Here is a 21081-nt window from a genome sequence, read left to right on the forward strand (position 1 = left end):
AAAAAAAAAAGAGAAACATCTTTCTGTCAACCCACACATAATCTTTCTAAACATCTTCCATCTCCTTATTAACACATGGCATTTGGTCAGCTTGGCCCCAGACCCGTAGTCAGGTATCAAATGACTGGATCTTTTCCAGAGGCACAAAATTTCTCCAGGGTCTATTCTGGTTGGCCCCCAGCCTTTCTGCTGGAGGCCCCCGGCAGGTGAGATACCAGATCTCTAGCCAGAAGGAAAAGGACATTTAAGACTATCTGAAGAAGAGGATCAATAAGCAATGCAACCGAAGTCAGCCCAACCCCACCAGTGCCCATGGACAACTTGCACTGTGAGACACAAGACTCAGATTTAGCAATTCATGAGATACCACACAGAGCCCTCTAAGATTCATAAAAAACAGGACAGAGACATCAGCCAGAAGGAATCCATGGTTATTATCCCCCAAAGTGTCACTTTCAGGAGCCAGTTCTATACACAAGATAAGCTGATCATCTCAAGAGGCTCAAGAATTAAGCAGTATGTCCTGTCCAATTTGTCAAGCCTACTCATACCTAGGCCTTGTTGGGCACTTGTATGGTCTCACTTTTGAGGCCCAAAGTATGTTGGAAGGCACTTAAAGAATTAAACTACTTGGTCTCACTACACTGAGGCATTGAGGTGGTTTCATCTGTCGCGTCTTAGTTATGTCTAAAATCAGGTATAACGCACAAATCCACACTGTACAGTGTACTGTGTATTTGTAGAGCACAAATCCAGACTGACCTCACACTTTACCTAGAGATGTACATCCCCCGTCATCCATCTTCTTCTACAAAGAACCTCACCACTTCCAATACCTGTCCCAGTTCTTTTCCACCAACAACTAGAAGAATAACTTGGAGCCAAAGTAAACCCGGGAAGAGAAGYTTTTTGTTCCATCCTGATCACAAGCAGCACTTTGTGTGTAAGACTAATAAGATGCTATATTGCTTTTCTCTSATTAGGGATTGTCCTAGCTTGAGGATATACTTTCTGAACTACTTTTATCTCTACTTAACTTGCCTATTTCTTTTCCAATCTCAAAAAATGATCCTGCATCTACTGCAGTCAAAACCAGTCATCTAACTGCCCTGAGTGGATGCRAGTACCACTGACGTTAATGGCAAAATCTTAACTTTGTTCTTACTGCAATACAGAAAGCTCATACTGTAAGATCCATATTGTGCCCCTGCAGACAGCATGCAGTTTCCAGGGATGGCTGTCACTGGAACAGCATCTAATTAGGGGTACAGCATGGTCTTGGGGAGCAATTTTGGGAAGTATTCTGTGATTAAGCAATAAGACCAGCACTGAGCAGGAAAGGCAAGAACAAGCAAACCCAAGACATCCTAGAAAATAGCATCAATATTACATGAATAAAACTAACACTTATATCATTGCTTTCTATTGGAAACCTGTGAGTATATCACTGTTTTGCTGTTTGCCATGATTATTTTGGTCCTGTCTCCATTTTCCCCCCTTCAAAAGCATTACTGAAGGAAATGAGATAAAAGTAACAGCTAGATTCAGGGTGTGATCATTTGCATGCACATATCTCAGAATCACAAAATGGCTGAGGTTGGAATAGACCTCTAGAGATCATCTAGTCCAACCCCCCTGCTCACGCAGGGACACCCAAAGCATGTGGCACAGGGCGGCATCCGGGTGGGTTTGGAAGACCTCCAGAGAAGGAGACTCCACAACCTCCCTGGGCAGCCTGTGCCAGGGCTCTGTCACCTTCACAGTGAAGAAGTTCTTCCTCATATGGAGATGAAACTTCCTGTGTTTCATCTTACACCCATTGCCTCTTGTCCTATCACTGGCCACTACTAAGAGGAGTTTGGCCCCTTCCTCCTTACATTCACCCTTCAGCTATTTATACACATTAACCAGATCCGCTCTCAACCTTCTCTTCTCCAGGCTAAACAGGCCCAACTGATTCAGTCTCTCCTCGTAYGATAGATGCTCCTGTCCCTTAATCATCTTTGTTGCTCTCTGCTGAACCCTCTCTAGAAGCTCCACATCCCTCTTATACTGGGGAGTATAAGACTAGACACATGTATGTGTTAGCTAWATGCGAGAGATGTGGCAGTTGTTTTCTAGTGTCTATCAAAATTACCATACCACCAGCTCCCGAGAAGACCATAAATGATGTGCAAAAACAGGAAACACACACGGTAGCAAAGAAATCTCCATCTCCCCTCAGAGTTGACCAAGCTATAATCCAATTACCAAATTCTTTCAAAGCATTTTCAAGATCCAGAAACTTGTTTAGCTATTAAGCGCTGGTGGATTTGAAGCAGCTCTGTAATTTATACTAGCTGAGGCTTTAACCCAGAAATTTCAGGATATAAATGCGTTAAGAAGTGACAAAAATGCCAAGCTCAAGAATTTTGCTGCATGGCCCTGACGTTCCACAGTCAAGACTATCACTCAAAGGTATGAATATGAATACCAAATGCATAAGTCTCTTRTGCTTTGAGGGCTGTTCTAATTCCTCCCCCAAAACTGTTCATCTGAAATAGGTATTTTACCTGTTTTATAGGAAAACTTGCTAAAATATATGGGGTACTGAATAAATAAAGGCAGATTTCTAAGAAATTAAACTCTACTAGTTTAAGAGCCTCTCCAATTTGTTTTTAAGTACTGCACTGGTTTAAAGCAATGTAGTGTTAGTGATTCAATTAGTCTCTGAAAACACTAAAGGCAGTTTCATGAGGGAAATTAGATAGGGCTTTTAGAGCAGAATTAATATGGCAAATCCTTATATCCTGTGGAGTTTTATATGCTTATAAAAGTAGAAAAAAATATAAAAAGTAAACTCTGGAGTATATAGTATATAGGAATTACAATCATTTGCTCCAGGAACTCACAAGATCTGGAATAATTTTAATATATTGAAAGTAATTCCTAATTCATTCCAGTTCAGGAAAGCATTCTGACCAAGCCCAAGCCTACATCACACAAAGAGTCAGTACAAGCTACAGGTTAAGCACGTGCTTAAGCTCTTTCCTGGATCAGAGCTGCCCCTATATTGAAATGACCAAGGTATGATGCCTGTGCATTATTTCTCTTCATATTCAAATCTACGATCCTACAAAGCCAAAGATACCTATTGCTGAAATACACTACTTTCCACATGCATTTCTGTACATAAACTCATGCAATATCAGCATTAAGAGAGACTTACCTACATGTTACAGCTGAAATGCTCACTGCCTTCTACCTACTTCCCAGGCATTTCTACCTACAAAATTGCTTCTAAACACTTGGGAGTTTGACATCATACCCTGTTTTCTTTGTGACTTTGCTGGTTGGAATGGCTATTTTTCCCTGCCTATTTTTCCTCTTTCCTTCTTCTTTTGGGCCTCTCCAAGATCCCTTGCTAACACTCCAAAAGTATTGCTGGGCTCAGCCCCACCGCAGGGTGATCCTGTGCAAGCAAAACTCTACCCCCAARGGAGCACGTGCAGGATCTGCAACCAGCTGCAGCTTGGGAGGACCACCACAGTGATTCCTCAGGAAGAGCAATTTTAAATAACCAAGTGCTGTTCATGTCAGGAAAGAAAGTAGCCATGTCTTAACAGCAACAACCACCCATAGCACAGCTGCACACCCATTTACCCTCCGCCATCATTTTCCAAACTAAACTGATGGATGCCAGAGGAAAGGACACCTCAGACTCCTTTCATACTGCTGTCAGCTCTAGTCCTTCAGTCCACTCATAGACATCAAAAATCTAGATTTTCCTGGTGGGTCTGTGGCAAATGTCCTGCATGGAAGAGCAGAAGCTAGATGTGATTTTGTGACTGGTCTCCTGAGTTAGCAGATACTTGCAGGAAGGAGGCAGGACACACTAGTCCTGGCTGAGAGCAAAGTGGCCTGTCACTGCAGGGAGATGCTGTCCCTGCAGTGACTCCATCAGCATCTCTGGACTCCATCAGCATCTCTGATGGAGTCCAAGTCCATCAGAAAAGGTAAAGTTTTTACTGAGACAAAAGCTATAATGAATACTATTGTTGGCATAACCAGTTACTGGCCTTTGACACCCTTACTCTCTCTACAGTAGCGCTCACAGGATTAAACAGCCCCAAGTTAGCACCCAGAACCAAATCTGCACCCAGAACAGATCAGCACCTTCTGTTGGAGGATCTGAAAGCCCTTCACAAAGGTTAACGTTCGGCCTCACAACCCGCAATGAGGTAGAGCAGTATCATCCCCATAGGATGGAGAGACATACTGAGGCACAGGGTTACCAAGAGGCCTGCTCAAGTTCAGACACCAAATCCAGCGGTGCCCAGAGCCCAATGAAGGCGTCCCGACTACTGCAGCTATGCTGTGTCCACAGGAACACACGATCCCCCACCTTCCCCCATGAAGCTTTAATAGGAGCCTTTAGCCCTTTGAACTAAAGCTGGGTGTCTATTTACAATACATCAAATGTTTAGCAATTACCCAGGTAGAGAATTACTCAAAGCTGCGTGTGGGCACAGATGATTTCTTTGCAAAACTCTAAGTGTAAATGATGAAGCGCTAAGCCTACAGGGTGCAAATTTGGTACACAACAGCTCTGACCCTTCAGTAATTCCCTGTCCCGTCTCTCAGATGCAGCTCTTTAGGTTGCACTGTACGTATCATCATGTGAACCTCTGAAGATGTGACCTGCACAGATTGTTTCATACTAGTGATGCAAGCAAACAAAGCGTGAAGTGGCTTCAGCAACAACCCAGCATTCGTGTACCATCCAACATCACAATGTTATAATTCCTTCTACTCACAAGGGGTTGCAAGGGAGCAGGGAATAGGTATATACCGTGAAACAAAGGCAAATAGAGCAACAAAGAAAGGTTTGATTGCACGGATTTCATTTAGCTAAAGTTCTATGACACTCAATTTCTTCAAAAGCGTATTCCATGAGAAAGAGAGGCAATGCCAGCTAGCCTACGACAAAGCTTCGGTGTAATAAAAACCACCAGCCCTGCATAAATAGATGAACTTTGCATTCTGTAGGAGTCATTACTGATTAATAAAAGCAAAAGATTTCTCTAAATACATTAAGTTTGTTTTTGCCTGATAGAAGAGTTTCTTAAAATACGTTTTTCTGAACACCACAAAGTTCCATTTGTTATATAAGTAGAGAATCTGGCCAAAGTTAGGAATACTGAAGTGTAAAAAAACAAATATGCAGTCTAAACATTACAAAAACTATCAAAACATTCAATATTTTGAATTGATTTTCTTTCTTTTCCCCTACAAGTATCTGTTTTGGCAGTGATGACAAGATATCTAAGTTACATTGTTGTTACTGTTCTGCTGTTGTTGGTTGCCTTTTTTTTTGTACATTTTTTCTGAATGTGTTTTTTAAACAAAAGAAAACTACCAGCTTTTATAAAAAAGAAGGAATTTGAATCCTTACTCTCAAAACACAGATACAAGGTTTTCCTTATAAAAAGTGTATTGATTTTTTGCTATAAAAAGTGACCTATAGGGTGTCAGACCTGAAAACAAATTTTCACAGTGTTTTCAGTGTTGGCTGTTTACAAGGCATTGCTATTGTAAACAGAGATAGAGAGATACCATAGCATAGGTAAAAAATTTGTTATCAGCCAGCAGTATCTTTGGAGCATATATGAAAACTGTTGCACTCAGATAACTCAGCTGACTTCTTTTTGCCTTTTTTTTTTTTTTTTTGCTTATCACAGTAAAACATTCCAATACTTAAATATCTGAAGAATCACTATTGTACTTACTTTACTTAGCATCTTATGCAACCGCTACAAATCTTTTCCAAACTTCTGCTGGCATAGTCTGCTGGTACAATGAGCATCAAACTAGTAAGTCATTCCCCTTCCTGCCCTCCAGCAACAAAAACAGGACTAGTTGGCATACAGGTGCTACAATCAGGGGTGAAAATGAGAAGCAGGTCTGCTAGCAAACACTGGCAGTTTGGACAGGTGAAGAAAATCATTTGCTCTACTTGAGTTTGCAAATTGGTCACAAGCAAGAGATTGCACTCTTCCAGGGGGAGCTCTTTTGCTATCGCTACGACAATCATGTAGTTGCAGCAGAGGACGAAATCACAGAAGAAAATGAGAAATGCACAGGATCACTGGCACGCTGGCCTAAATTGCTGGCAATGTCCATTTTGCATCCCTATAACTCTACTTAGAAGAATGGTATCCCTCTATCTCTATAGATTGATAGGTGTTGATTTGTGGCACAGAGGATAAATCACAGAAAAAAAATGACATATAACTGTGTGTCCTTTGTCTGATCTGAAAGCACCAGTCACCTATCTGCTTCTTTTGGCAGAAGTACTCTACTGTATCTTAACCATAGCTTGCAATATGGACAACTAGCTTCATGTCGCTTTACATGGAATCTCCCAGGGAATCGGAGTCATCCAAAGACAGAGGCAGATACAAGTCCTGTAAGGAAAAAGAAGRAAATGTTAACTCACTGGTCCAGTTCTGCGCACTTCACAGGGACCGGGTGGACTTCTTGGTCACTGGTTATGGAGTGGGCTAATCAGCTAATTTCTTAAGTAGTTCATGGCTAAAATCAAGGCAGGCCACTTGCACAGATKACCTCCATAGCAAAAGAATGACAATTGTTCAGTGATAAGTTTGAGAATAATTTTTTATCACTTCTGGATCAATATATCCAGTGCAGCATACACATGAAAGAAGATCTTTCTATACACCGGTCACTTTGAATCTCAGTGCATAATAAAATGTCTTACTTTATTTTTGACAGCTGTCCTTAGCATCAGTCTCTTGCAACATCACCTGTTCCATCATTTACTTTTGCATCAATTAGAAGGGTTAGGAAAATAATCCCCAAATTATTATTGGGATTGAATGTAAACATTTTTCAGGATCCCTTTCCAGGATAGAATTTTATTGCACTTATTCACATTTCTGCGTGGAACTAGGTACACTAACCTGCTGTACAGCTAAAGCTCTCGTTGGTCCTTTTTGAACCCTGACCTATGTACAAGGAAAACCTGTGAGCAAAATAAAGCAAAGCACAAATACATTGAAAGGGGATTCACAACAAATGCTGATATGAGAAGAGGTAAAGTATAACTTTGTGGTGAACTAAGCCTAAGCATTTATCATTTTAAGCTTTAGGGGAAAAGAGGAAACGTGATTTCATCATAGACGGGGAATAGTTCCTAGGAGGAAAACAATGATGCATGAATATTCTGGTAACCTAAAATGTTACATTCATGTCTGCTGATTGGCTTAATTTAGTGGAGAAGCTCATAGATGGGTTGGCTTTGCCCTCAGCAATCACCATCTATTATAAATGTTCCAGAGGCTTCACTGGAAAGGTTACAAATCAGCCAGATGAAAACATACATAAAACATTAATGAAGGTGAGTTTATACTTCCCTTTACCAGGAAGCAAATCTTTATCTCCAAATCCCTAAATGAAGAGTGTTTGGAAAGTGTTTTCAGGTCCTTGATTGCCAAAAAAAAATAATGCAGTTTACAGCATTAATCTTGTTGAAATACACACAAGCAACTGTTAAATACAAATTACTGGCCAGATCCTGTTCTCAGTTATAAATTAATAATAAATCTGGACCCATTCCATTAAAACTAGTGGGTTTCCTCAAACCTAAGCAGAGCAGCTGGGATCAGAGCCCAGTCCTGAGGAAAATACCAATTTCATCTGTTTTCAGCTATGTCTTTTTTTAAAGGCAAACAAAGCTGAGTGGCTAGAATCTCTCCATATGTTGGATATATTTTAAGGATATGATTCCTGAGAAGACATAACTCCACCCAAGGCTCCACTGGGACCACTGAACCCCACGTCTAAAGGTCTGTGATCCCAAGTCCTGTGCAGTAGGGGTCTAATCCAAAGGCCACTGGACTTCTGGGGGTTCTTCCCCTTGGCTTCAATATGCTTTACTCCATTGCTGTAGCAGGGGCAGTTCAACTTCTGCCACCATTACTCACTTTCAGAAAATCCATAATCCTCAAAGGATCAAGCTTAACTTGTGCAATATAGCCCACAATGAACGACATGTGGCTGGCTGACTGAAAACCTCAGCACCATCACAATTTTTAAATTAGTTTTCCAGAATTTCTTTTCAAGACAACTCTTTCAAAATCAAACCCAGGCTGAGGGGGAAATTCTGATTACTAAATTCAAGTGGCATTTGATTTCTAAAGCAGAAATCCCACTGACCTCCCCTCATCCCTTAAGTTTATATTCAAATTCCATCTGAAGACTGTCAGAGAATAACAACACTTTGGTTGTTCCAGAAGTAAGAAAGCCCATGGAAATGAGAAATTCCTATCTGAATAACAGAATCATGAAAAGCTGAGGCTGCTGCTACCCCTTTTCAAATCAATCAATACATGAAATCCTCTCTGAGGGCAGCCAAAGTTTACTGAACTCTTCTAGGACTGTTTGCGTCTTGTCAGACAGCCTGGATGTTATCAGGAAAAACAGGAACCGTAGCAGAACACCACTAGTTCACCACCAGTACAAAAATCACTTATTGCCTGTAAAGCAGAGCATGGCCTAAAGAATTTTTTTAAAATAATTTTGAAGCAGCAATAAAATGAAGGCTTAGAGCTTCAGTAACATTCATGTTTCTTCTGCTGTTTAATGTGCCAGATTTGCCAACACTTAAGCTTTCCAAGAGAGGAAGATTTACATAAAGATAGCATTTATCAGCAACTCAGTAATTCTTTCAAATACCGATACTGATTTTTCATTATGTCACTAGATCCCAAAGTGACAATATTCCTAGGTAATGGGCCAAGTTCTCCACTGGTTCAACTTSGAGAGATGCACTTCAGAAAATATGGACCTGAATTAAGTGTCTTACATATCTGAGTAGACTAAGAAGGAAAGAGCTGTAGTAAGGTATAAGAAACGTAATACCTTGTGCTTACGGAGGCTCCCTGGGCTGGTGGGTGTGGAGATCGGAGACTGCTTGGATTTGGGTGTAGAGAGCTGACTGCTTGAGGTCCCATTTGCTGTCACAAAACAAGASAGAAGGCAGCAATCAGACAAGCAAGATATTCTCAATGTTCTCAGACTTTTAAAAATATGGCTGAGCTTAAGCAGCTTTTGGAAGGGTTAAGGAGTGATGCAATTGCAGAGATAGCTTTTAATCAAAACGAAGGGGTCCAGATCAATGTCAGAGCATGTATTTATTATTAATCATGCATTTATTGTGCTAAGGAGAAATCAAAGTAAACATCATATTAGGGAGAAAATTGAAGGGAAACAAAATGGAATAAGGAGAAATTAAGTTTTTCTTATCCCTTATATTCTTTAAAGCAAGCAAATGCCTTTGATAATTAACAAGTGTCAGGCTGAAACTTTCATAAGGACATATATACTTCTAGTGAGCATGGCTGTACCTATGTTGCGTAGCCCTTTCTGAGATATAGCCCTTCACCCTAGCCTGGCTACCAGGGTTGTAAACATATAGCTCTGTCAGCACGAGCAGCATTACCTGTGGGGAGGAAATTCAACCTCGGGATGGCCATGTCTAAGTGCGTGATCTTTTCTGGCTCTTTCTTTTTGCAACCTAAGCAGCAGCAAGCCGGAGGCCTTGTGAGCATTAAACTACATTTCCTAGTCAAGTCTACAGAAAGTRACGTTTTCAAAATCAAATCCAGATGTTAACAGATTCAGCACAGTCCGCAAAACTAAAACCCAAGTATTTGGACTGTCACTTTCTTAAGTGGCACAAATGTTGCCAACCTTTCAGACAACCACACCAATTTCTACCCCTCTTTTAAAGACACTGTTCTTAATTGATGAATATTTCATATGGAAAGACAAGCATGCAGTGATTCAGGCCTGCTGTCCTGCTCGCCAAGCACCCAGACCCCGTGTGTACCAATACTCTAACTGTAAAGGCCCCACAGCATCCACAGGGGGATGGATAGTTTCARCATATGGGACTTAAACTTTGGCTGTAGTAACTGCATATGCAAATTGGATTTGCAATTAAGCAAGTATTTGAGAGTCTAGASGAGGTTTAAAAAGTGTAACATACCTTGCCCCTGGCAAGGTGTGTTTTTTAAGGGAAAATCAGGAGCAACTGATAAAAGCGCAGTTAGGGAGGCAGCTGTGTGGCCATGCAGGCACTTGCTTTGCCGTTGMCACAGGGAGTGGAAATGAGAATCAGGAGCATCTCGGAGGGCTGCAGCCCTGCAGAGGTGACAAGGAACCCGCCCTCCCCAAAATCACTCTCTGATCAGCAATTCCACACTGAACCTTGGATTGCTTTTCTGCCAGTATGTCCATACACCCTTCCTGCTAGAACTTAGCATATCATCAACATTTTGTACTTGCAAAAATATTCTAAGGAGACTAGAATGAATAACAAATTCATTTGTTATTGGCTTTTGGGTCCTCATTAGTAGCCTCACTGCTCTCTGATGCAACATCTCTCTTGCTTTCATTCCTGAGATGGTTTCGTTCCTCTTCTCTCTCATGTTCCTCTGAGAGATGGGGGACAGTTAGGGATAGTTCTGGGCAGAGTCCCTGGGTCGAATGTAGAGGCCATACATATGAAATCGAGTGAGTATAAAACATATGTCTCAAGGCACAGGACAGAGGATGAAGAGCAGAGGAAGGAAGAGCARACACTAGCTCAGCTCAGACAACAGACACATGGTGACATGGGACCTCTCTCTTCATATCCAGCATTTCTAAGCAAAAGGGACTGCTGGAAAGTGGAGRCTATTCATCACAGATAGCTTTTTCTCATTACAAACACACCTAAATGAGGAAGAAGTTGTCTCCTAAAAGCTGGTAAAAAAATGAAAATAATTGTTTCTCTATGATTCGGGAATGGAGTGACCTTCCCTTCCCTGTTCCACTCAGACTATTCTTTATTGCAGTGGGGAGAAAACTGGTTAGGGAAACCCAGAAGCTACTGCACACTGCTCTGGCACGTTTCCACTTTTCACTTTGTTCCGGTTCTACAAAGTGAGTTGCCTTTAATGTTGGTAGGGGAAAAAAAAGGAGAGTTCACTAACTACATGCCATATAACGAAGGGATTTCAGACAGAAAGAGCTTACATCTCTTTCATGTTTCTTTAGCAAGTGATTTKGGGCTTCCTGTTAAAGAAAACATAGAGCAGATTAATTCTAATACGTCCTGTATTAAGTGGGAAGCATTTCTCATTTCTAACATGCCTCTTTGGACTTATTTCTAGTTGTCACTGCTCCAGAGGCAGGCAGCTGTCCTTTTTAAGATGAAGGGCACCACTTAGAAACCCCAGGAAGAACCCAAATTTCCCTTCCACAAACAGGAAAGCTGGGGAACAGTCGACATTCAGTGTGCTGCAAATAGATGTAATTGCTGCAGGGAAGGAGAGAAATTCCCTAATACAATAAGACTTTTAAGTGCTATAGTGGGATGTTAATATTTTATGAGCACTGATGAAAAAACAGATATGACATCCAAACCAGTAACCCTGTGAGATGGATGTGTATCATTACAGATGCTCATGTATAGCTTTACAGCAGCAACAGCAACAATTAAGAAGCTCATTTAATTTTGTCTGTGTCTCCTAATGAAGAACAGCCTTCATAATCAAACTTGCACACATTTCTTTTAAACTGAGTGCAAGGGAAGTAACAATAGACAAAGAGCAGATCCCAGGTGGTGCTTAATGCTGCTGCTCCACTGAAATCTGATGAGTTACTGGAGTTGGGGATCTCTCATAAGCTCAGCTRTTGAAAGCCATTCTTCAAAAACAGTTTTCATATTAATCCACTTGTTCTTTGGCTTCACTGTTTGTGTKTTTATGTCTTATTTATAGCATTGTATCTGCTTTGCAACCACAATTTACCTTAAAGCTCCTTTGTGCCTATGACMTTCCTTTAACTGCACAACCACGTGCCACCCTTTCCTCCCCAGGCCCCTTGCCTCATTCCGTGCACAAGACAGTTTGTACTCAGGAAAGGAAATCAGTCTTGTCCAGCAAAGGAGAGGAAGGATGGAAAACACAGCATGATGTCACGTTGGAGCTGGCAATAAGCTATCCAAGTGATCTCAATTCTCTGCCTGCCTCTCCCACAGATATTTTAGCTGAACTTCTCCAAAGCGATTGCTCCTGCTACTGCTCAGGTTTACTAGGCTACCTGGAGCTCCRGGTCTGAATTTGCAACACTGTTAAGCACTGAGACCTGCAAATGAGGTTAGGGAGATGACCTTTGAAGCTGACATTTCCATCAAGGGACAGAACTGGAAAAAAATCAAGGATCAAGGATCAAAGGGCATGCTCTAAATCTGTGGCTGTTTCTTTTTTTTTTTTTTTTTTTTTTTTTGTAATTGAAAAATGAGGCTATTACTCCCTGCCCCTTTGGGGTTCCCAGGTTCTGCAGACGAATTCTTAGTTTGCAGGGCATACACTCATACATCACTACAGCGAAAGACAATAAAAGAAGTACAAGAACAATTTGATCTCTTGGTCAAGGACTGAAGACTCACCAAGAAAACAAGGGCAGTGACCAGAACAAGGGCAGCGCAAGGAAGATGTACAAATTTCAGCTCGTTCACCAAGCATCAGCCAGCCAGCTCCCCAGGACAGAGGAGCCCGTGAAGAACCACAGACTTCACTAGAGAGCTCACTCTGGAGCGGCAGAATTCAGGTTAGGCCGCCATCCCTCACTCAGGCCCTACCTAAGGCCGAAGCCCTCAACTTTGCAGCACTGACACCTTCTAGCAGGGTGTTTTGCAGGGGCCATCGCTCTGCCAGCTAGCAGAGCACACGGGCAAGTGGGACCACAGGCTGCAGCGCCTCGCGTGCGACGCACAGACATCTGCTGCCTTTCTAACACATCCATATGTAATGACCCTCGGGAGCCAGAGCTGCAGCCAGGACAGACTGACGTTCTCTATCTGYTCTGCTAATCGCTGCTGCCTTGTGAATTTGCTTTTGTCCCTCTCTGAACCCGGTTATTACAGCAGTGAGAATTAAAGTTCGAAGCTGTGTGGCAGAGCCCTGCCAGGCTCCCTGTGCCGGATCAGTGCGAGGCTGGGGAAGCTGTGCTCACATTTCAGCACAGGTACCTGTGGCTCTGTCCCACAAGAGGCTATGGTCATGCTGGTTTTCAAAATCACAGGCTCTCCTACCAAAGCACATGTATTTATACAGCAGATCRGCCATCTTTCACACAAGTTACTGTAAGATGAACTAAGGTTTTCAAAATAAATAATAGCAAATGATATCCTATTTTCTCTCATCTCTAGCAATCTAGGAGCTGCTAGCTTTGCTTTTTGGCAATGTTGCCCTTCTAATATGTCTTCTTTCAGAACACATAAAAATCCCTCAATAAAGAGCCAAAGAGCTCTTTTCACTACATGAGTCCAAGGGTGGGCTACGCCCCTCTTTGCACAGGTTGATATCGCTGTCCTGGCTGATCCATTGGGAAAGGAGGTATAAGCAGATTTCAGAGATGTACTCAAAACCACRGAGTGAGTCAGTGGTAGAGAATGGGATGAGACACAAGTCTCCGAACACCCCGGTCTGCATGGAAGATACTGCTGCTTGTGCACAGGGSGTTTCCACAGCTTTGACTGAGAGGGGCTTTATTTATGTTGACACCTAAAGATCAAAAGGGTTCCTAGTGGCGAGTGGCAGGGGAGTGGATGCAATGTTTTCATGCTGCCAGCATTTCATCCTCAGCATTAGCTGTGTTTCCTTTGAGCACTGTCTGCTGGCAGCACTGGAGTCCGTGTCAGTGCATGAGGCCCAGCCCTGCGTGCACAATCTGCTTTAAGACGTGCCTGCCTGCATGGACRATGCATGGGCACTGGCAAAGGCTCACGTCTTTGACCAGGTTCCAGCTGTATATCCACCATGTTCTACATTTTACTCTTTATAATGTACCCCTTTTCCATATGCTTTTAAAGGGAAATGAAATAACTAAGAAGAGAAATGAAAAAAGAAATAACATACTTTCCTATAACTGCAAGGTAGTTAGTCATAGTTCAGACCTATTTCATTCAAGCAGCTTGGAGATTTATCTCAGAACCTGCATTTACATCCACACCAACATTGCACAGTATCTAYGGCAGCAAAAAATGATCAAAAAACTGTGGAAAAGAACTGAAAAGAACAAAATCTAATGACAGAATCAAGGAAACTCCAAGTTCTGATATGACAACCATAACAATACAAGGGAGCAAAGATAAAATTTGCAAATGGGTAGGAGATCAAACATAAGGCAAAGTATTTAACRTATTTGAAATAAATCAGCTTCTAAATCCTCTCACAAATGAAATAGGTGAGAATTCTGCAAATATAGGTCAGATTATCTTTTATTAATCAGGCTTTATTCAGCATTCCTTGCCTTTTTCAATGTGATAACTTCAAAATCCAGCTAAGCATGTTGAATGTTTAGGTAATAAAGTATTAATTCCTAAGTAACACATCAGCCCGCTCTCTTTACTACAAATCCAACACGACAAGAAYATAAGAGCATATTCTTTTTACTCTCTACCCGGATAAGACAACTTTATTCTCATTAAATAAATAAATTCTGGTTTTTTTTTTTATGTATTGAAATCACAGAGGAAGTCTAAAAGACTCTTGTCTGCATGGATTAGAGAAACCTAGACTGTCCTTCATTACTGATCTTGACTCCAGTAGCTGATCACTGATTAGTGTGTGTGGTTATTTAATCTCCTTCCTAGAAGCCTTGCCAACTGTTTGACATAAAGCAAGCAAGTACTAATATGTTCATTAAACTTCATCATGTGACTTGCCATTTTGTTCCTACTGAGTCAGTCAGTTAGTTTAAGTCAGAGACACGATGGCCATTACACATTTGTACTACATGCTCATGCAAAAGAAAAAAAAAAGTCTAATTTTGGTGGTAATAAGCACTATCTCACAACTCATGCATGGCCTGATTCCCAGATCACCAAATGGGACTTATTCATCAACAGCAGATCTCAGGCTGTGTCTTCACTGTACGTAGGGAACTCTACCATTGTTTGGGATTGTGAAAAAAATTGTAGTTTATAGCCAACCTGAGTTTCAGAACAGTGGATATGGGAATCTTGATCTGCAAATGCAGAACCACTTTTTGGAGGAAAAAAAATGGTTTATTAAGCACCCATGTACACTAGCACCATTTTTTTGTGTATAAAAAGGCAAAAGATTCAACTGCAAACATCCAAGGTCAGGGAATGCAAAACCAAACTCAGAGCACAGTTAATATTCAGATGCCAGAAAACAATCACTCACCATCTTGCTGGTTACCTGAATCGGCTGGAGACTTGCTCCGGCGCATGGGGGCCGGGCTCTTCGCGGAGCTCTTCTGCGGGGTGGGAGACGACTTGCTGCCCGTGGCRGCCGCAGGGCTCCCTTTCATCACCCGGCACTCTAGGGCACAGAGAGCAAACGTGGTTACAACCCGACCCAGGCTCCCTGCCAGGGAAAGTGCCTATGGACATGAGGTATGACACACCTGGAAGCAGCTCAGGCCTTTCTGTCTCCAGGRAAAGCTCCAGGACAGGACAGGTCAAGACCAGGCTGGCTCCCCAGCACTGCCCTTCCCTATACCTCTATCCTAGGGGGATTTTCTGCCATTTCCATTCCCTGGGGGTTCCAACAACTAGTGGGTAGCATGCAAATGGTTAGAACCAAATGAGGCAAAAATGAGGCAAAAAACCCCACAATTTGCTGCGAGTATAAAATGTGATAAAATGTCTATCCCACTCCTAAAGACTTAATAGCAGGGATGAGTTCAATTCACAGAGGTGCAGGAAGCCAAATCTCACCACTTAGGGTCCTTGCTTAGGGGTGCTTGGCCACCCAGGCCAGGTGGCTTTCACCCAACCCGAACCTTTCTGTAGTTCCACCAAGCTGCAGCATTTCAGATGCACAAAGACGACAAAATAGTTTTCCAAATTATATCCTCTATCCTGGGCACTCAGCCCTTTTGGAAAGGTTTGTATACAAATATCTAGTAGATTTATGTACTTAAAGACATGAGTCCCAACAAYGTTTCATTCAAAAATAAATAGACTAGGAAGAGGGGAAAATGTCAACACCATCTACAGTATCCTGTAGAAGGGAACTGAAATCCTAACAAACCCTGTGTTTCCCAGGATTTCAGGCTTGTCAGACCATCAAAACTGGAGTTTATTTACATCCAGAGCTAAGAGTAAAAGCACTTTTCCACCCCTGAACTTAGTCAAGGGGAAGGCAATAGAAAGATTTTCTCTGTGTCAAACGCTGACCAGTCTCACCTTAGCTCTTACAGCCCGTCCTCCCGCTGGATGTGAGGAATGGGTCTTTACCCCAGCCCTGAGTTAGGTGTCCAACACACAGACTACGTGTCACGGGCGAGTTCAGTGCCGCCTGTGCGGCTTTTGCCTGAGAATCCCCTTGACAGGATTCTATACTGGCAATGAAATAAGGCAGCACATAGTGGATAAATAATTGGTCAACCGAAAGCAAGTTGTCTGACCTAAATGTGTGTGTTATTTGTTTATATATCAGAATATCTATGCAAACGTAATCACTCTAAATCTTTCCCCAGGCCTTCCTTGTTCTCAAGCAGTCAAGAGTCTGTCTCTTTTTCTTGCAGATGGGCTGTGAGAGTTTGCTGTTGGTCACACAGTGCAAGACTATAAAGGATGTTCTAYGCTCCAAGGATATTGCATAGGGATACTTAAGCTATAACCATTTTATTCCATCACCTTCTACATGGTACAAAATGGATTTTGAAAACTTTAAATTATTGATATAAACAGTGGATATACTTGATTTTGCCTCCTGTCAAGAGCTTATTCAGATGCTGCCTGCACAGACAGCAGTGCTGATGTGTCCTGGAGTGGCTCTGCATGTGGCACCTCAGCGTGCTCACCCTGGAAGCAGAGGGTACAAACGAGATGCAGCAGCAGCAGCAGGAAGGTGCTCAGTGACAGGGAACATCAGGTGGGAACTGTGCTGGGCAGTGAGGGGGAAAAGGCGACATAATCCTCTCATGCTATTCCTCTCCCTGCACCCTGACGTCCTGCCAGATTGAACAGGAGAACTGATGATCCGAGCGCATGTCATCCGAACAGGCAAGAAAAGCAGCCGTGGTGGAGGAGCTTCCCATAAGTGACAATCACCTGCAAGACATCAGGACTCAAGGTTGTGCTGGCAGCAGCTGACTCAGGGATGACAGGGACACAGTGGGAAAGTGCTGCTGTCTGAAAGCCCTGTATCTGCTTCTTGAGGGGTGCAGGCCCCTCACTTCTCCCCAGAACAGCATCACAAGGTGCAGGTGCTCAGGGCCTGCCCAGCAGCAGCTTTGGCTTCTTTTTGTTAGAGAAATCCAAGCCAGAAAAATGAGTAGTAAGCAGCAGAGTAGGCAGAGAGCTGGGCTTCCCATCAAGCTGGGCTGCTAGGATTGCATCCAAACTGTTTTACAGTGTGAAACTCTCCCTGGAGCTGACTCAACTGTGGAGTGTTAAAATAAAACACAAAGCTCAGGTTACAGAGTGCCTGCCCAGCCTGACATGGGCGGCATTCTCTGTCTGCAGCGTTTTGGCTGAACCTTGGAAACTTTCTGTGAAATACTAAAGACCACCAAACAGGTTCCTCTGGAGTGTGCAAGTCAGAAGTACCAGCAGCAAATCAAATCAGGCTTGCAAACGAGTCGTAAAAATGCAGGGATGGTGGTTAGAGGCCACTTGGCTTCCTGCTATCCAATAAAAGGGCTACCAGGATGATCAGAGGCCTGGAACATCTGCCCTAYGAGCAAAGGCTGAGAGAGCTGGGTCTGTTCAGCCTGGAGAAGAGGAGGCTGAGGGGGGACCTGATCAGYGTGTATAAATACCTCAAGGGAGGCAGTGAGGAGGAGGGGGGCRGCCTCTTTTCAGTGGTGGGCAGGGATAGGACTAGAGGAAATGGCTTCAAACTGAAGCATCGGAAGTTCCACAGGAACTTAAGGAAGCATTTCTTCACTGTGMGGGTGACAAAGCACTGGAACAGGCTGCCCAGAGAGGTTGTGGAGTCTCCTTCTTTGGAGATCTTTAAAACCCGCTTGGATGCAGCCCTGTGCCACGTGCTCTAGGTGACCCTGYGTGAGCAGGGGGGTTGGACTCGATGACCTCTGAGGTCCCTTCCAACCTTCGGCATTCTATGATTCTATGATTCTAAAAGACCTGTTCGGTCTTCAATACTGAGTCAGTTTGTAGCATGAGAAAGCATGCGAGTCTTACTCCTTACACAAAATTCCTAGAGCTTTGGGAAATAGGGGTTTGAATGTTTGGAGACCCCATGTTCTACTAGTTTAAACAGACAGGGTGAATTCCCAGGCACCAGCGCACAGCAGCGCTGCCGGCAAGAGACAGTCRCCAGGTCGGGGAGGTGGCAAATCCCACAAACTAGCTCTGAATGTTCTCTGAAATCCAAGATTTCATGGTTTAACTGATCAGAGACTTGCATTATCATAGACCTGTGGTTGCAGTTGTAATGTGGACAAACCCTAGTGCTGTCCCATCTAAAGTGGGAACTATAACCCCTTGCCGCTTTTTCCTTTTCCAGTCAGCAGAAGGAAGTAGTGGAGAGATTTTCCCCTTTCACTATGCTTGCTCCCATTTTTTAATGTTCATTTACATGCATAAGAATAAGAGTGATGAACTGTGTGTGATTTCTTGATCAGAAAAACAGAGATTATTTTCTTGCTGTTTAGTTCTTAAGAATATATCCAACTGAGTACAATTGGATAAAACTGACAGGATACACACTACTAATTTTTTAATAGATGTCAGAATGGTGGTAATATTGTAAAATTCCAGCTATTTCAACTCAGCCTACATCTGTCAGTGTTTGCCAGATTATATTTGCTAGCTGTTCCAATATGCCAAAAGGATGTTGTATTCCACATACTAATCATTTTTACTAATTATACTTTGTACTTAAAAGAAAACAAAAAAGCATGTAGTATTATTATTACCCAAATACAAGCAATTGAAAGGAAATCAAATAAAAACAAGGACTGCAGAGCAGCGTTTGATGTTACCACTTTCATCCAGAGAAAAGTCATCCTGTGCATAGCGGAATTTTTCTGGACCACAGGCGATAAACACATCATCATCCCCAAAGAAATCATGGAGACAGGTCACCTACAGAGAGAGCAAAGACATTTATTTTATTTTTAATTGGCAACATTCTGATGAGGCTCAGTGTTAATTTAAGCATAAGGGTACTGCTTCTCTGTTGCCCCATCCCAGGCTAATTCAGTCCTTTTTCCTATCAGCCTGTTACGCAACACACAACGCTCATTGGCAAGTCAACCATAATAGTATAATTAAAAAAAGGAAGACAAAAATCCCAGCCACCCTGCAAAATCCCACGAGGTCTGGCCTTTCTGGGCCATTCAGGAGCTGACGAGCTAYGTTAGCCATCCTAATGAATGACTCAGGCATTCCTGGTAGACTTTTAAAATACGAAGTGAGGTGGCCACCACACCGCATTGTTTGGCCAGGTGGTGACACCACTGCCCAAGTTAATGAGGAACTTAGTACCTACAAGGCCTGTAAGGACCATCAAAAGGTATTGGGGTGGGGGAAGCTGTCTGAGATACCCAGCAGTCATGGTCACAATAGCTAATCTCTCTGAGCACCTCACCTCTCTATTTTGCCACTCTGAATGGGTTGAAATCATGTTTTGCAGCACCTGGAGTTCCAGATCCAGGATGCCTTGCAGGGCGGTGTGGAGCAAGGGATGAAGGAAAGCAACATACAACACAAGTGACCTCGGACACAAGGACGCATCAGGCTGGTACCTTTGCCTTCAGTCTTCCTATAATGCTGTAATCTGCTGGGAAGGGACACAGTGACTCCGTCACCATCATCCCCGCTAGCTGAGAACCATCTCTGTGGTGGRTGGGTGCTCTCGCTCTCCTGCCAGTCAGAGCCCCCATTCTGCCCACTGTGTGGGGCACAACGGGCTCTCGAGGAGCATCTGAGCACCCTGACAAATAAAACACTGATCTGCAAGGGCTGCGGAGGGTACTGGAAATAACAGTGGGAAACTTACTGCAGACAGCGCTGAATTTCTCTATCTACTGATCTGGCTGAGATGGACTGTGAAAAGTTAATTTCAAGCTCTAATAAATCAAAAATAAAGAAGGCTTTTGGCTATCCTAATAAGGCTCAGAATTTCACACTGGTTAATATAATGCATAATTAAAGCAGGGTCTATGAGTGCCAGTGCTGGATACAATGCCAAACCTTAGCAAAAAGCCTGCTTTTCACATCTGCACAGCTTTCAAAAAGGAGCAAGCTGAAATCTCCAATTGGCTTCAATCAAAAATAGAATTTTCTTGGCAACCTTCAATGGACTCCAATTTCTATTTGTCTAAAATTAGGTTGAAYGTAGTTAACACGTTACCTATAAAGTATTCTCCTACAGAAAAGATGATATTTCAAACCAGGGCAAGATATGAGGATCCTCCCTGAAGATGGTACCATTGATTTATCTGTAAATAACTGGCTTTGCCTCAATGCACAATCCCCATCCAAATGTTATGCAGTGGATTTACCCATGGAAAAGACTCACAGGTTGCTTCTCTCACACTTCAATATGGAAGCTCAGGATAGTTAATTTAGCACAAAGCTACATCCCAACATTAGGGTTTGAAAAGCTTACAGTCATTTAGATGAAAYCATAAAGGTTCTAGAGCTGCTTTTACTGTAACCAGATTGTGATACAAAATGATTATTTTCTCCTTGAATTACCACCACGAGCAACGAACAAAATCTTCAGAAATAATTCAAAGGTCCAAATGTGGTGGAAAACTACAAGCGTGCCCAAGGACAGAAACCTGATTACATGTCAAGCAGAGATACACGCAGCTCACTTCGCTGCATTCTTGCTCCCTCACATTGGAAGATATTGTGCACATTTTAGAATTACGATCAGCTGCCTGAACGAGTACTGACAGCCAGTGGCAAACTGAGCTTGTGCCACTGTTACTCAGGAAATGGTAACTTTGGTACTGGCTTTACATCTTACCTTGTCTTTTCTGCTGCAATTACCACTCTTAAAGGCCTGAAGATAA

The 21081-nt window shown here is 42.7% G+C and overlaps 1 protein-coding gene across 2 annotated transcripts in view; it reads right to left on the minus strand.

Annotated features, from left to right (window-relative positions):
* The window catches only part of DCX (doublecortin), a 65837-nt gene that overhangs the window by 3935 nt on the left and 40821 nt on the right, over positions 1-21081 (minus strand). Inside the window, exons 4-7 of one of the 2 annotated variants that reach the window (XR_003250278.1) lie at positions 19039-19141; positions 15279-15401; positions 8923-9017; positions 5769-6446 (exon numbers count right to left, since the gene is read on the minus strand). Coding sequence is in view for 1 of the 2 variants with exons in the window: in XM_026044536.1 (XP_025900321.1) it covers positions 6390-6446; positions 8923-9017; positions 15264-15401; positions 19039-19141 (393 nt within the window). In the remaining variant the exon portion in view is untranslated. Of the gene's footprint in view, positions 1-5768; positions 6447-8922; positions 9018-15263; positions 15402-19038; positions 19142-21081 lie in introns of those variants that run through there. The other variant, XM_026044536.1, reaches the window with a different exon arrangement.

This window comes from Nothoprocta perdicaria, unplaced genomic scaffold (assembly GCF_003342845.1).
Source record: "Nothoprocta perdicaria isolate Ctin4 unplaced genomic scaffold, notPer1 scaffold_370, whole genome shotgun sequence".
Lineage (NCBI taxonomy): Eukaryota > Metazoa > Chordata > Aves > Tinamiformes > Tinamidae > Nothoprocta > Nothoprocta perdicaria.